The sequence below is a fragment of the Mustela nigripes genome, chromosome 6, assembly GCF_022355385.1.
Source record: "Mustela nigripes isolate SB6536 chromosome 6, MUSNIG.SB6536, whole genome shotgun sequence".
Lineage (NCBI taxonomy): Eukaryota > Metazoa > Chordata > Mammalia > Carnivora > Mustelidae > Mustela > Mustela nigripes.
Genome location: NC_081562.1, coordinates 100,278,586 through 100,293,335, shown reverse-complemented (window position 1 = coordinate 100,293,335; position 14,750 = coordinate 100,278,586). Strand labels below are relative to the sequence as shown.

At 43.0% G+C, this 14,750-nt stretch overlaps 1 protein-coding gene across 1 annotated transcript in view; it reads right to left on the bottom strand.

Moving 5' to 3' along the window:
- Positions 1-4,773, bottom strand: part of LPCAT3 (lysophosphatidylcholine acyltransferase 3) — a 39,099-nt gene extending 34,326 nt beyond the window's left edge. The window contains exon 1 of the mRNA XM_059403659.1: positions 4,510-4,773. Coding sequence (XP_059259642.1) covers positions 4,510-4,660 — 151 coding nt within the window. The 5' untranslated portion in view covers positions 4,661-4,773. The remainder of the gene's footprint in view (positions 1-4,509) is intronic.
- Between the last annotated feature and the right edge of the window lie 9,977 nt (positions 4,774-14,750).

Genomic DNA, 14,750 nt, shown 5'->3' with positions numbered 1-14,750 from the left:
GTGGGGAGAGGCTGAAAGGGAGGTGCAAGGCTGAGTCTTAGATTTCTGGTGTAAGCAGCTATATATGCAAGTGTATACAGAAGCTACTTTTCAAAAGATTCTGCGTTCCTAAAATACCTCACATGAGATCCCTATTTTCTCCTCTTGGTGCAACCACCTTGTCTCCAAGTCCATATAACCATCTGGATCATTGTTCTTTCTCGCTGGCTTCCCTACTTCCTGTCGGTGTCTGCTTCAAATCACCCCATGCTGATAATCACCCCATTATTTTCCCAGTACAGCTCTGGTCATATTATTTCTCTTTCAAATACCTCCCACGGTTCCCTATCACTGACTTAATTAAGCACGAACCCCTTGCTTTGGCTCTCCAGGCTCTATGATCTACCTTTCCAGTCTTCTTTATTTTTTTTTTAGGGGGGGGCGAAGGAGAGGGAGGGAGAATCCCAAGCAGTCTCCATGACAGGCGCAGAGTCCAACGTGGGGCTCCACCCCAGGACCCCAAGATCATGACCTGAGGAGAAATCAAAAGTCGGACCCTCAACCGACCGGGCCACCCAGGTGCCCCTTTGGTCTGATTTCCACCGCTTCTTTATTTAAGTCCTGTTTTAGTGCCAGTGGACTACTTCCTGTTCCACCATGTCCACTCCACGTCTACCACTCCAACGCCTTTGCTCACGGTATTCTCTTCCGTCTCACCATCTCAGTCTGCTGGAACCTTATTCAGCTTTCAAAGTTCATTAAAGGTCCAATCTCTCAATCTCATACAGCTTTGTAATTCTCTTATGGCACTTAGATTTGTCTTTTATTGTGGCTGTTAGAGTACTTATCTCTGGCTCATTCCCTACCCCCAAACTGTAGACAATACTTTGGAGTGCCTGGCTCTGATTACTCATACTGCAGGGTCCATTGTAGGGTTTAACTCTCAGTAGGTACCTTTGCTTGAATTTACTTGTAACAACTCGTGTTATGGATGAGGGAGCAGAAGGCTAGCTGAGGACAAAGCACAAGCAGACACCCCTCAAGCTCTCCCCTCTCCCCACTCCTGGGTGGGATAGGTGTAACATTCCTCCAGGAAACTTCCAGGTATCTTAATGCTAATGTTTCGCTTGAGGTAAAAACAGCCTTAGCTTGATAATAGCAATGCAACCAGTGTCCAGAGCGTCTTCTTTAGTATATCAAAGTCCTTTTGGACACCTCCCATTTTCTCTACCTCTCCCAACTCCAAGTATATAAATGGCCACTCTTCACAACCCAGGTGCCGAAGTTTTGGCCCACAGGTCCTGTCCCTGTGCTTTCATAAAATCACCTTTTTGCACAAAGATGTCCCAAGAATCCTTTCTTGGCCCTCAGCTCCAGACCCCACCAACATTCCAGAACTATATCATTAAGTATCCTAAAGAGTAGTAAGACCCCAGGTGTTGAAGGGGATGTTATTTTCAACACCATAGCAAAACACCATAGCAAAATTGACCTTCCATCAAATTCCTTGTGATCTTACAAAAGACAAACATACATGCATCTCTTTAATGGAGTTTTCTGGATGTTTAAAATAATCCAAGGCAGTGGTACTCAGAAACTTATCCTTTCCTTGAAGTACTGACTATAAAAAATTATGGCGTCTAACTCAGGGTTTTTCAAACTACTTGTAACCGATTAATAGGTCCTGAAACTAATTTAGTGGGACAAAGCAGTGCTGAAAAACAAAACGGAAACTAGCTACATACACAGCTTTATAAGGATAAAGAATTTTCCCTGAAACTTTTGTTTCATATATACATATATATATGTCATGATTTGTTTCATATATATATATATATATATATATATGTCATGATTAACTATTTCTCACCATGGGTTACAGTCACAAAGGTTTGAGAGGAACTGCATTAATGATTTACTGCCTACCCCAAGATGAGTACACAGAACTTGAGCAGGAAAAGTAAGATGTTAAGAAAATAGCAATGAAACTGTCTAATTAAAAGTTATTCACACTTAAGGGGCACCTAGGTGGTTCAGTCTGTTAAGCATCTGACTCTTGATTTTTAGCTCAGATCAGGATCTCAGTGTTGTGAGATCAAGCCCCTTTCTCGCTGGAGCATAGAGCCTGCTTAAGATTCTCTCTCTCCCTCTGCCCCTTCCAACTCCCCACCCCAAACACTCTCTCTCTAAAAAGCAACAACTCCTAAAAAAAAAAAAAAAAAAGATATTCATACTTTAAAATGTGAATGTCTGATATACCTAACTCTTCCCTTGGGGTGTCTGTAAGTGCCTTTAACCCACATTAATTGTGAATTAATAGAAAGTGGGTTAGAATCATTTTGGACTATAGGCCTTCTTGGTACATCTGACAAGGATTTCCTCTAGTATCCCCATTACCCAAGACAGCAGGGGTTCTGGAACCAGGAACTCCACTGCTGAAAGGCTACGGGTCTCTAGGTTACAATACGCAGAAATGGTAATACCTTTGTAAGGAAAACATTTACAACCAGACTGCACTCTTTCTTCCATGCACATGTCAAGCCTATCAGTTTCTGTCTGCATGTAGATATTTAATCCATACCTAGAAAACACAATCCTATATATCAATGCGGAATGGCTATGCCTGATAACAGGCAACAGCACATGGAAGATAGGAAGGGGGGATCTGGGAAATGGCAGAATGGCAAGGGGGTTCAGGAGTACAGTAGATGTTTTACACCAAGTGTTTATCGCTTGATGACTGGTGGTGATGGGAGGAGAGTAGAGGGGAAGGATATGGAGAAAACAATTTCCCAGTCAGCTGTATGCCCCCACGATAGCACAGCAGTAGCTCCCCAGGAGCGCACAGGCAGTATTCGATCACATCAGCACAAAACGGACAAATTCCAAGCCCTAATTTCAGCCCTAGCTCCATTCAACAGGTTGCCCCTAATAATTTGTTGCTACTTATGTTACATTCTCAATTTATAGTGGAGGAATCAACAGTGAGCTTCCAAATGAATGAACATAAACACTCTTAAATGCCAATTACAACACCAACAAATAAGTGGGTGAGAAACAAGTCTCAAGGAGTAGAAGTTCAAAGCTGCTGTGGTGTGAAGAATTCTAGATTGGGGTTTTGATAAATCTGGGTTAGATCTGAGAGATACTGAGGTGTCTTTTGCCTTTTACACTTCTACAAGGGAGGGAAAAGGGGACCTTTAGTTGGAAGAAAGGAAGATCAGCTTGGTTTTATATGTAAAAAGCAAGTAACAATTATAGCAGCTGCTAAGGTTATTTAAATATAAATGAATGCCTCTCACATTATCTAGATCTAGTTAACACCCTTAGGTGATATCATATTCAATGTTTCTACTGACTACTGGATACATTCCAAACTTCTTTCTGGCATTTAAGGAATCCCACATCTAACTTTTATCCCCAACTTCTCATGACTCTGATCTCTAATCTCTTGTCCCAGTCCTGTTCGCTTCATTCTTCCCTACCCCTACTCTCCTAGCTGGAAGTCCCATAACCTTCATAAAACCTTCCAACTACTCAAACGTTTATGCATCAGCTCTTGACCTTTGAATTCCTACAGGACTTTACAAGCTGTCCTTCTAGGTAGGCATTAGTGTCCTCATTTCATAGATAAGCAAATTGAGGCCCAGAGGGGTTAAGGAACTCGCCCAGGGTCCCACCGTCCACCAGCAGCAGCAAGGCTGGGTCTGACTTGCTTGCCTTCCCAAGTCCACACTTTTTTCCCCCTCATTGTGCCATGCTGCTTCCTTGTATTAAAAAACCAAGGAGGAAGGATGCAGCAAAAAAGCCTATAAAGCAGTTATAATTCAGCTTGTTGTGACATAAAGTCAGACACATCACATCCTTTGAACCATATGGGTAATAAACGCTTAGAGTAGCATAGTTTTTAAAGGGCGTTGTCAGTCCTGTTTCCCAAGCCCAGTATTAAAATGATATCCCAGGATAAATGACAGGTGAGTAAAGTTAAGAAGGGGGGAAAAAGCAACAAGGTATAAGAAGAAAACATCAGAAACAAGACAGAAAAGAGAAGTAAGTGTAATATAAGCTGGCAATGCAGAAAAAGACTCCGAACATGCAAGGACAGAATTCGGGGCTTAGGGACCCACAAAGCTAATACCTAAGTTAGGGAGCCTATCCCTACCGACAAGAAGCGCGCATGTGTGAGAGTTGATATTAATAACAGACAGCAGTACACATGGACAAAGAGTGGAACTCAAGAGAGAGACAAATAAGGATAGGTCGTGGGGACATAGGGGAGATCATGGCATAATGAGGGGCCAGAAGGGTACAGCAGGGGTCACAGAGAAAGGTAAAGAGGTTCAGAGGGCACGGCGCCCCTAGACTCGAGGAAAGACTTGTCTTCCTCTCGATAGCTGGTCGGCGTGATTGAAGATTCACATCCGCACCCCACAAAGCCTTCCTGGGTGGCTCCGGAAAGTGAGGGGGGGGTCACGTCCCCATTCCCCGGGGACTCCGCGAGGGGGCGGAGCGAGGCAGGAGGGTCCTTACCCATAAAGATGGAGATGATGAGCCGCAGCGCCTGTTCCGACGCGCCCAGGGACGTCGCCAACTTGTTAAGGCTCAGCTCCTCGAAACCAAACCGCAGCACCTTCGCCAGCTCCGCCACCGTTCCCACGTCCCCCTCAGCTGCGGACGCCATCTTTGCTCCGGGCGTCCCCCAGGGACCCCCCAGCTCCGCGCGCCCCGAATGTGGGCACAAGGCTGTAGCTTCACCCCCAATTCCGGCCGGGAGCCCGCCCACGGCGTGCGCATTGGCTGCGGGCCCGCCCAGCGGCTCCAGACTCCCCCGGCTATTGGTCGGCCTGAGAAGGGGGCGGGGCCTAGGGAAGCAAGGTAGGCAGAGGGCGGGTCTGAACGTTTGTAAAGCAAAGGTGACTCCCGCCGAGAATGAGCGCGGGGCGGGTCGGGGGCGGGGCTTGGAATCGGGAACTAGAGTTGCGATTGGAAAAGACTAAAGCCGGCGGCGAGGTGATTGTACAACTCGGTTCTAACTGCTTGGGGGAGGAGTCGGTGAGGGCGAGTGTCCTGCCGGCTCGTGCGCTGCCTTCCCATTGGCTGAGGCGGGAGCAGGCGAGAGTCGGGACGGGGGGGGGGGGGGGTCACCCGACCGCGAGGTTACTCTCGGTCGCCGGCGCGCCGGGGTTACTGGGGCATGTAACGGAGAGGGCGGGAATTCCTGGAGCGGCTTCGCGAGCGCCTCCTAACGGCAGCTCCGGGCCGTTCTCAAACCGTTAGCACGCCGCCTTCACTGCGCATCGCTTTATGCGCAATCTGCTGTGTTAAACCCTCACCTTTCCCGAGAGGCGAGGAAACTGACGTATTCCGTTTTAGTCTTTGTTGGTTTTATTGACAATAAACGAGTTTGTCACTATGTAAGTAGTGCAGGTTCATGGTAAAGGTTCAAACAGTTTAGAGACATAAAGTAAGAAGAGCTCTTTCCTCCCACCTTGCTTCCCAGTCTTACTTCTTACGGGTAACCACCGCTCAGATTGCACTAACGAAAATGTGCCGAGCCCTTCGCGTTTGCCTGCGACTGTGCTGGGCTCTGGGGAATATAATGATGAATCCAAAGCAGTGGAGTGGGCATGCTGCACGGTCATAGTGTTAATGCATGTGTAATTGAAAGCAAAAGTAAGTGCTCTGAAGCAAAGGAGCAGGGTACTATAAGAGTATGTAACAGAAAACCGAGTTTCTTGTAATAACTGGAATTTGCGGAACATTCTTGTACATTATAGCTTATACTTCTGTAGCACTTTGCTCCTCACAAAGCATTTATAACCATATTATTTCACTTAATTTGGCTGTGAAACAGGATGTTAATTATGATTCCGTCTCATGGGCAGAGGCTTGGAGAAGTTAAGGAATTTGCTAAGTTCCTTTTCCAGTAAGTGGAAGAGACAGAATTTAAACTGAAATCTGTTAAATTTCACTTTCCTCTCCCCCGTTTTTAGGAAAAAAATTAAAAATATGAAATATTCAGAACAGCTGAGAATAAGATACACCCCCCCATTAGGAAACAAGTATCTGGTATACAATTGAGGAGCCTAGTATATGCCTACTCCGTGGCATTTCCCTCCTTCCCTTCTCAGAGGTCAAAACTTTACTGACGTTGGTATTTATCGGCCCCATTCCTATTTTTATATCTTACATAATGTGTACATCTAGAGAGAATATACAGTAAGTTTGCATGCTTTTAAATTTTATATCAATGGGATTACAGTGAATGGATCATTTTGCAGATTGTTTTTATGCTTATCTTTATTGAGATATAGTCGTGTTTTCACGTGTAGTTCGAATCCACTCATTTACAGTGATGTAATATTCCACTGTATGATCATACTACTTAGCTTTTCGTGGTCATGTTGAGGAATACTTGGGTCATTTCCTATTAATTTGTATATTGTTTTAGGACAAGCATTGTTGCAGTGAGCATTCTTTAAGCAAGAGTGAGAGTTTCTCTAGGACTGTGACTTCAAACCTTTTTTTTAATTAACTGAGATCTCCTGTATGAAACACATTGCTATCCAGTAAACACACATATTCATACACTAGACAACAAACACATATAATACTCACACAAACATACCCACAATACACACGGCCATATTGATACTTTCTACTCTATTTTAATTCATTAAAAAATTGCTGATCAGAATCCACTAACTTGATCAATACCTACTGGTAGTTCGTGATCCTCACTGAGGAAAGACTTCCCTAGTGTTTGTAATCAGGAAGGGAATTATGGGTTGTACTTATGCACACTTTTAACTTTATTAGATTTTGTTGAATTGAAGTGTCTGGGTAGATGTTATTTAAGACCCTTAAAATATCTGACTTGCTGAATAAGTAAAATATATTTGTTAAAGCATCTTGTCAACTGGACCTTGTCTAAAAATGTAGAAAGTTGTGGGATGCCAGGGTGGCTCAGTAGCTTAAGCAGCCGACTTGATTTCAGCTCACTTGAGCCACGCCCACACACCCACCCATAGGGCTCTGCAGGGGAGTCTGCTTTGGATTCTCTCTCCCTCTTCTTCTGCCCTCTCCTCCCTCTCCACTTGCACACACATGCACACATTCTCTCTCTCAAATACATAAACAAGTCTAAAAAAATGTAGAAAGTTGTTTTTTGTTTGTGTCATACTACTGGATAACATGTCTGCCCCTTCTCTGGCTTCTGGTGTTCCAAGAGAAGGGTGGGCATGGGACAGAGGCTGTGTCTATGTTGACACAACAGGTGCCTATTTTCCTTTCTCCTCAAGTGTTTGGTTAGCCACATTCTCTTCATTCCTTCCCTTCTCTTTACTGCAGTCTTGGTGGTATGTCTTTCTATTTCTCCTTTCCTCCTTCCCTTCCTTCTTTCCTTCCCTTTGGCTCCTTGATCTCTATGATCATCAGTAGGGTTTCTCATCTTAGAACACCTTGGCTTTCTCTGAAGTTACTGCCCTCTTTTTCTTTTTCCTCCCTACCATAATTTTGTGAAAACAACCTTGCATTCTCATCATGGCAGAGATGGTTGGTATTTACTCGGCTAACACATTAACCCACTTGTCTTTACTCTCATTAAAATTTGGTATTCATTTTCACCATTTATAAAACTAATCACCCAAAGACCACCACTACTCCTTAATAGTTATATTTACTTTCTCTACTCAGTCTCAGATTTTTAATTTCCAAGAGCTCTTTTTTTTTTTTTTTAAATGCTGGAATAACTTCTTTCTTTCCAGCATTCTTTTTTTTCTTTTAAAAAGATTTTATTTTTAAGTAATCTCTACACCCTACGTGGGGCTTACACTTAGAACCCCAAAATCAAGAGTTACACACTCCACTGACCGAACCAGCTGGGTCCCAGCATTCTTGTTTATGTACACAATCTGCTACCTTAGCCTCCTGAGAAAAAATTAGGGATTTTGGAGGAAGATTGATTTCTTTCTTTCCTTCCTTCCTTCCTTCCTTCCTTTCTCTATTTGTCATTACCCTTCGATTCCTTGCATTTTTCCTTTTTCCTCTGGATTTTTGTTTTCTTTTTGTTTCTTTCATATATTTTACGGTGATGATTGTCCTTCCATATACAAACAAGGAATCTCAAAGTTGACTGGGTATAGGGATGACTAATATATATGTGGATTGTATATATGTGATTGGGCTCGGAGCCCTCCTTTTGGTTGAGAAACTCCCAAATGTCAGCATGTGGAGGGTTTATTCTTTAGGATTCTACAGTTTCTTCAGAGGAACTGGCCAGTCTTCTGCCAGGAAGGCATGTACCTGTTTTTAGCTCCATATCTCTCCTTTGTTCTTTGGAATGCCTACTGTTCCAGAGTCCAGAGTTTCTCATATCCATTTTCTCAGATTATAGCATCAACTATCTGCCTGCTACTGGTAGGGTTGGGTATTTACCTAATGGTGACTGGTCGGGGAGGGGGTTTGAGTCTAGGCTTTCAGGCCTCCGACTTGGCTCCTGGTCAACTACTGCCCTCTGCTGTATCATCTATCTCCCTCCCCCCACCATCTTTCCATTCTCCAAAAATGTATTTAAAAGATTCTCCTGAAACTGGGTTGCAGGGGTGCAAGAGCCCCCAGTTCTGGGGGTTCCAAACAGACCAGGTTGAGCCACCTGCAGCTGACAAAATCCAAAGGCACAGAGATGAGTGGTGGTGAAACCGGAAAGGAATTTATTTCAGTGAGGCCAGAGCTAGTCAGACACAGGCTAATGTCTCAACGACAGTCTCCCAAGTGCTGAAGCTACTTCTAGGCTTATATAAGGCAAATGTGGGACAAGGGTCAGTCGGTACAAGCAGGTGAGCAATACAGGCCGGGTCAGTCATTACCTTGGGGTCAATCACTGATGGTTGGTTTGCTCCGGGCTCAGGGGGTTTTGCTTGAGGGGTTAGTTTTGGTTCTCATCACAGGATGTATTGTTCACAGGGTCTTCTGTCTGAGTTAAGAGATAAGCTGGGAAGAAGAACTTAATCAGAAAGTTTGAGGTTAAAATGGAAGTAGCTGAAGTCCTCTTTCATCTTTACTTTGTTCTTATAGATTTATATCTTTCCCCTTCTATCCTTCACTATTATTTTACAGGATCTTAGGTAAGTCAATCTGCCATCTTTATCAGCAGCCTCCTTCTTTGATTTAAAAATGTTTTTTCTGGGGTGCGTGGGTGGTTCAGTTGGTTAAATGTCTGACTCTCGGTTTTGGCTGAGGTCCTGATCGATCTGGGATTGAGCCTCATGTCTCAGGTTCCATGCTCAGTGGGGAGTCTGCTTGAAGGTTCTTTCCTTCTGCCCCTTCCCCATTGCTCGCTTGCTCTCAAATAAATAACATCTTTTAAAATATATATATTTTTCTAGATGGTCTACTTTAAAAAAATACTTTTGAAGATTTTATTTATTTATTTAGAGAGCAGGTGGAGAGGGGCAAGGCGAGAAGGAGAGAGAGCATCTCAAGGAGGCTCCTTGTTAAGCACAGATGACCACACAGGGCTGATCCTACAACCAGGAGATCCTGGCCCCAGCCAAAACGAAGAGTCGGATGCTCAGCCGACCAAGCCACCCAGGTGCCCCTAAAAAACACTTTTAGGTAACCTATTTTTCTAATAGTTTTAGATCTTTAAAGAACATGCTTAGGCAGCTATATTACTCTGTTCTACAGACAAACAAAACCAGTAGGATCTATTGATCTATCTATCTTTCTATCTATCTGATCGGCTCATGTGAATATGGAGTCTGAGAAGTCCCAAGATGTGCAGTCAGCAAACTGGAGACCCAGGAGAGCCAATGGTAAATGGTTCTGAAAGCCTGAGAACCAGGAGAGCGAATGGTGTAAGCTCCAGTTTCAGTGTGGGTGGGAAGGCAGGGGAAGACTGATATGCCAGCTTGAAGGCAACCAGAGAGAGCAAATTTTCCCTTACTCAGGCTTTTGTTCCATTTAGACTTTGAAAGATATGGATGAGACCCACCTCCTTTGGGGAGGGCAATCTGCTTTACTCAGTCTACATATTTAATCTTTAATCTCATCCGGAAACACCTTTATGGACCCAGAATAACTTTTAACCAAATATCTGGGCATCTCTAGGCCCAGTCAAGTTGATATATAAAAGTAACCATCACAAGTCTATCTCTTGTCACCTTGGCATCCATATTCATCTCCTTAAATCATACTTATTCTCCAAATAAAGACAACAGCAAGGTCATATTTCTACCTAAAACAATAGAACAATCCTCTGTACTACTGAGAACACACCAACTTCTTCACCAGAAGAGGAGGTGAAGTTATTGAGTGATGTTTTACTCTTCTCCTTGATATCTCATAACTTAAATACATGATGTAAAATTTAAAATACTTAAAAACTATGATATAAGAGAAGGAAGAAACCAAAGATTCTTGTTATGTATATATTTATAACAAAATAAGGAGGAATATTCATGACAATTACAGTCTGTTTCTGTAACTGGTCACGTGGTTATAGCTGTTATTTGTAACTACCTTCTGTTATTTATTCTGTATTCTCTTTGCCTTCAGCAAGCACCTCAGTTGGTTCTTTATCTGGTGGAATTGAAATAGGAAAGATGATCGGGTTCGAAGCTGACCACCAAGAAAGAATTCTTGAGATGTCTTTGGTGCAAAAAAGGTGGTTTTATTAAAGTACGGGTTTTGTTAAAGGCAAAACCCAGGGTACAGTGGCCTATCCAGCCTGGGGGAAGCCATGGGCACAAGTTAGAGCCACATAGTCATTGGGTCCCATTAGGAGACAGTCATCCAATTCTGGGCCTCCTTTAACTGCAGCCAAGATAACAAGGGCTATTCTGTTTTGGAGGGCCGTCTTTTGAACTAGTGTAATAAAAGACAGGTCCATGGTTACTTTGTAGGGACCCAAGGGAATCCAAATCTAGGGACAATTTCTCTTAGCAAAGTTTTTGTCACCTCTGTGGCCTTTTTACCCAAATAAGTCTCCTGGTGTAAACCCTGTATTACCATCCACTGCTTATTTTTAGGTATAAAGATCTTTCCTTCATTATTAACAAGTCAGTCCTGTGCATTTTTGAATATCCTTGTTCCTGGGCTAGGTGAATTTCTTGGTCTGAAGAGACTGGACTTATGGATTTTACTGGAATTAAGACTGGTAAAAGACAATATTTGTTGATTTTGTGTTGCCTTCTTGGCTGCACGGTCTACTGAATCGTTTCCTTTAGAGTCTAAGTTCATATCCTTTGTGATCATGGTATCTCCCCTGCCAGGTAAGTATCAGGTCATATCCTTTGGATGTCCTTTGAGGTGAATTATGACTACCTCCTTAGGTAAGTATACAGCCTCAATAAGAGTCAAAACAGTTCAGGCCCATATTTGATTGGGGAGTTATGGGTTGATAATAATCCCCTTTTCTTCCAAATTGCTTCATGACCATATAGGACCAGGAAGCTATACTTGGTGTCAGTATAAATATTGATTTTTAAGGCTTTGGCAATTGCAAAGCACAAGTGAGCACTATAGCATACTCAGTGTTTCTTATTCCCTTTTCCATGGAACTATAGCCATCAGTAAACCATCTGCATTTTCAATGGGGGTATCTTTTAAAGCTGGTTGAGTAGAATAAACAAGATCAATAACCTCTGAATAGTTATGCTCTAAAGACATATGGTAGTCAGGTCCAGGCATAAGGTAGCTAGGTTTAAAGTTTGACAGGTTTTGGGGTGCTTGGGTGGCTTGGTCATTGAACATCTGTCTTGGGTTCAGGTCATGATCCCAGGGTCCTGGGATCGAGCCCCGCCTCAGGCTCCCTACTGGGCAGGAAGCCTGCTTCTCCCTCTCCTACTCCCCCTGCTTGTGTTCTCTCTCTCGCTGTTTCTCTCTCTGTCAAGTAAATAGATACAATCTTTAAAAAAAAAGTTTGACAGATTTTAAGTATTATTTCAAACATATCTTTTAAAAATTTTATTTATTTATTTATTTGACAGACAGAGATCACAAATAGGCAGAGAGGCAGGCAGAGAGAGAGGGGGAAGCAGGCTCCCCGCTGAGCAGGGAGCCCGATGGGGGGCTCGATCCCAGGACCCTGAGATCATGACCCGAGCTGAAGGCAGAGGCTTTAATCCACTGAGCCACCCAGGCACCCCTATTTCAAGCATATCTATAAGTATAGCCTGGTATTTAATTAGCCAGTCTCCCATCATTCATTGGTGGCCTTTGGTCTCTAAGACACTCTGGCCTTATGTGAAGTCATTATAGTCAGGGACTGTCCCATAGTGAGTTTTGAGGCTCTTTCTACTAGGAGGGCTCCTCTATGCTTAGCTAAAGCCTTTACTTGCAATTTTATATCAATGGAGGTGACTTCCAGGATAAACTTGACTAGGGAGAAAACCACTGAGAAGCCTTCTTTGTTTGAGGTCCAGCCTTAACAATGCCCTAATTACGAGGAATCACTGGCAAGTGGGAGAAGACTCATCTCGAGAGACAAGGGCATTCTCAATCTAATCCAATCATAAAGAAAGTGGGGTCATCCATTACCTCCACAAGTCCACAGTTAATCCCATAGAGGGGGCATGCTCTGGTTTAAGGAGCAATTTTGTCATCCCCCAGCCACACAGAATTGGTCAAGGTGATAGCTGAGTTTTACAGTTACAATGTTGGGAAGGGTTATAGAACACTTCTGTAGTACTCCTTGATTTATTTTGTAACAAGAGTACTTTTCATCATCAGACTACTGTTATGTGGTATAATATGGCTTTGCAACTCAAACAGAATTACCTGATGCTAGCAAAAATTATACTGATATGATATTGATGGCCAACTGTTTTGGGAGAGAGAATTACAACCACCACAAGATGTAATATCTATGGAAATTAACTGGCTGGAGAAATGGTTACAGGTAACAGAAAATTTAATTACCATTTTAAACCAATCAACTCAAACATATCATAACCATAGATAAAGAAGATACTCAAATTAAGTCAAGATTATCGGAGCACCCGGGTGGTTCAGTGGGTTAAAGCCTCTGCCTTCGGCTTAGGTCATGATCCTAGGGTCCTGGGATGGAGGCCCACTTTGGGCTCTCTGCTCTGCGGGGAGCCTACTTCCTCCTCTCGCTCTGCCTGCATATCTGCCTACTTGTGATCCCTGTCAAATAAATAAACAAAATATTTTTAAAAAATTATCGAAATTCCTGGAAGGGATTTTTTTTAATTCATCTTTTGCCTTTCTAATCCTGTACCTATTCCCTATTGGTTGCTTCAAATATTATTAATTGGATTTTTATTACTATTTCTGTAGCTATGTTATGAATGTTACAAAAAGGCAAAGGGAAGAACTCACCACAAAGCACATGTACAATGTTTGCATGACAGTTAGATCTCATTGAAAAAAAAATCAACTGCAATAATTCCTATTAAAAGCCATATTGTTAACCCTGTCCCTACCCCCACATAGACTCCTAGGCCCCCTCAATCAGGCCTAGCATCGAGGGACATGATGGACCCATGGCAGATAAGGAATCACCCTGACATTAAGGGACAAAACAATGATCATCAATGCTTTCTGCCAGAAGATTATTGATCAAAGTGGGAGGGGCGCTACAGGGAAGCAATGAGAAAAAAACTGTCTAAAGGCCCTGATGTAAGGGAGGCCATTTTTTTATTTCTTTCTAAGTCAACATGACTACATAAATTTTGTTTAAACCAAAAGCCTGATTTAAGGCCTGCCAAGCGTCTGCTTTACAAATGAGCAGCCTGAAGGAAAGCCTCCTGTCCTTAACGATGTCTATCAATGCTTATTCCTATATTCTATGCCTACATAGCAATCTATAACTTTTTTGAGAGATGGTACCTCTGACATATTGATTTATGGCTCTTTATGTAAAAAATATATATATATAATCCTGTGAAAACCGTTCACTCCCTGGAGTACTTTCTCCCCTGTGAAGACTGTTTTCCAGGCAGCTGTCCTAATTTGGGCTCCAATAAAACTCTCTTCTTTCTTCTCATATTAGAGTTCTTTTGGATCAATTTATGTTGACAGAACGAATATAGCACATTGTGCTTTATAAAGTCATAAGTATGTGTACCTTTAATGTGTCAGTTTAGGTGGCATAGAGGGACCCCCCCCCCAATTGGCTTTACTTTATTTTTGTCTTTGTCCATTTGGACTGCTGTACCAAAATGCCACAGACTGGGTGGCTTACGAACAACAGAAATTTACTTCTCACAGTTTGGGATGCTGGAAGTCCAAGACCAGGGTGCCAGCATGGTTGGATGGGGGACTTCTTTGGTGTTACAGAATTTTTGGTGTTCTCACATAGGCCTGGGAGCCATCTGGGGTTTCTCCCCACCCCTGGGGCTCTTTTAAAAGAGAACTAAGCCTAAGAGAACTAAACCCTAAGAAGGCCCTTCTTCTTAGGGTTTTTCTATGTCGGGACTTTTCACTGTTTGGTCTACTGAACAATAAGTGAATTGGTGTTTTGCCAAGCATTGTTTATATTAGAGTTTAAAATTTTTTTTTCTTTTTAATTTACTGGACAGACAGAGATCACAAGTAGGCAGAGAGGCAGGCAAAGATAGGAGGAAACAGGCTCCCTGCGGAGCAGAGAGCCCGATATGGGGCTTGATCCCAGGGCTCGATCCGAGGATCCTGGGATCATGACCTGAGCCAAAAGCAGAGGCTTTAACCCACTTAGCCACGCAGGCACCCCAAGAGTTTTTGACAATAATGCTGATACCCTGTGTGTTGTAGTGATGGAATTCTCT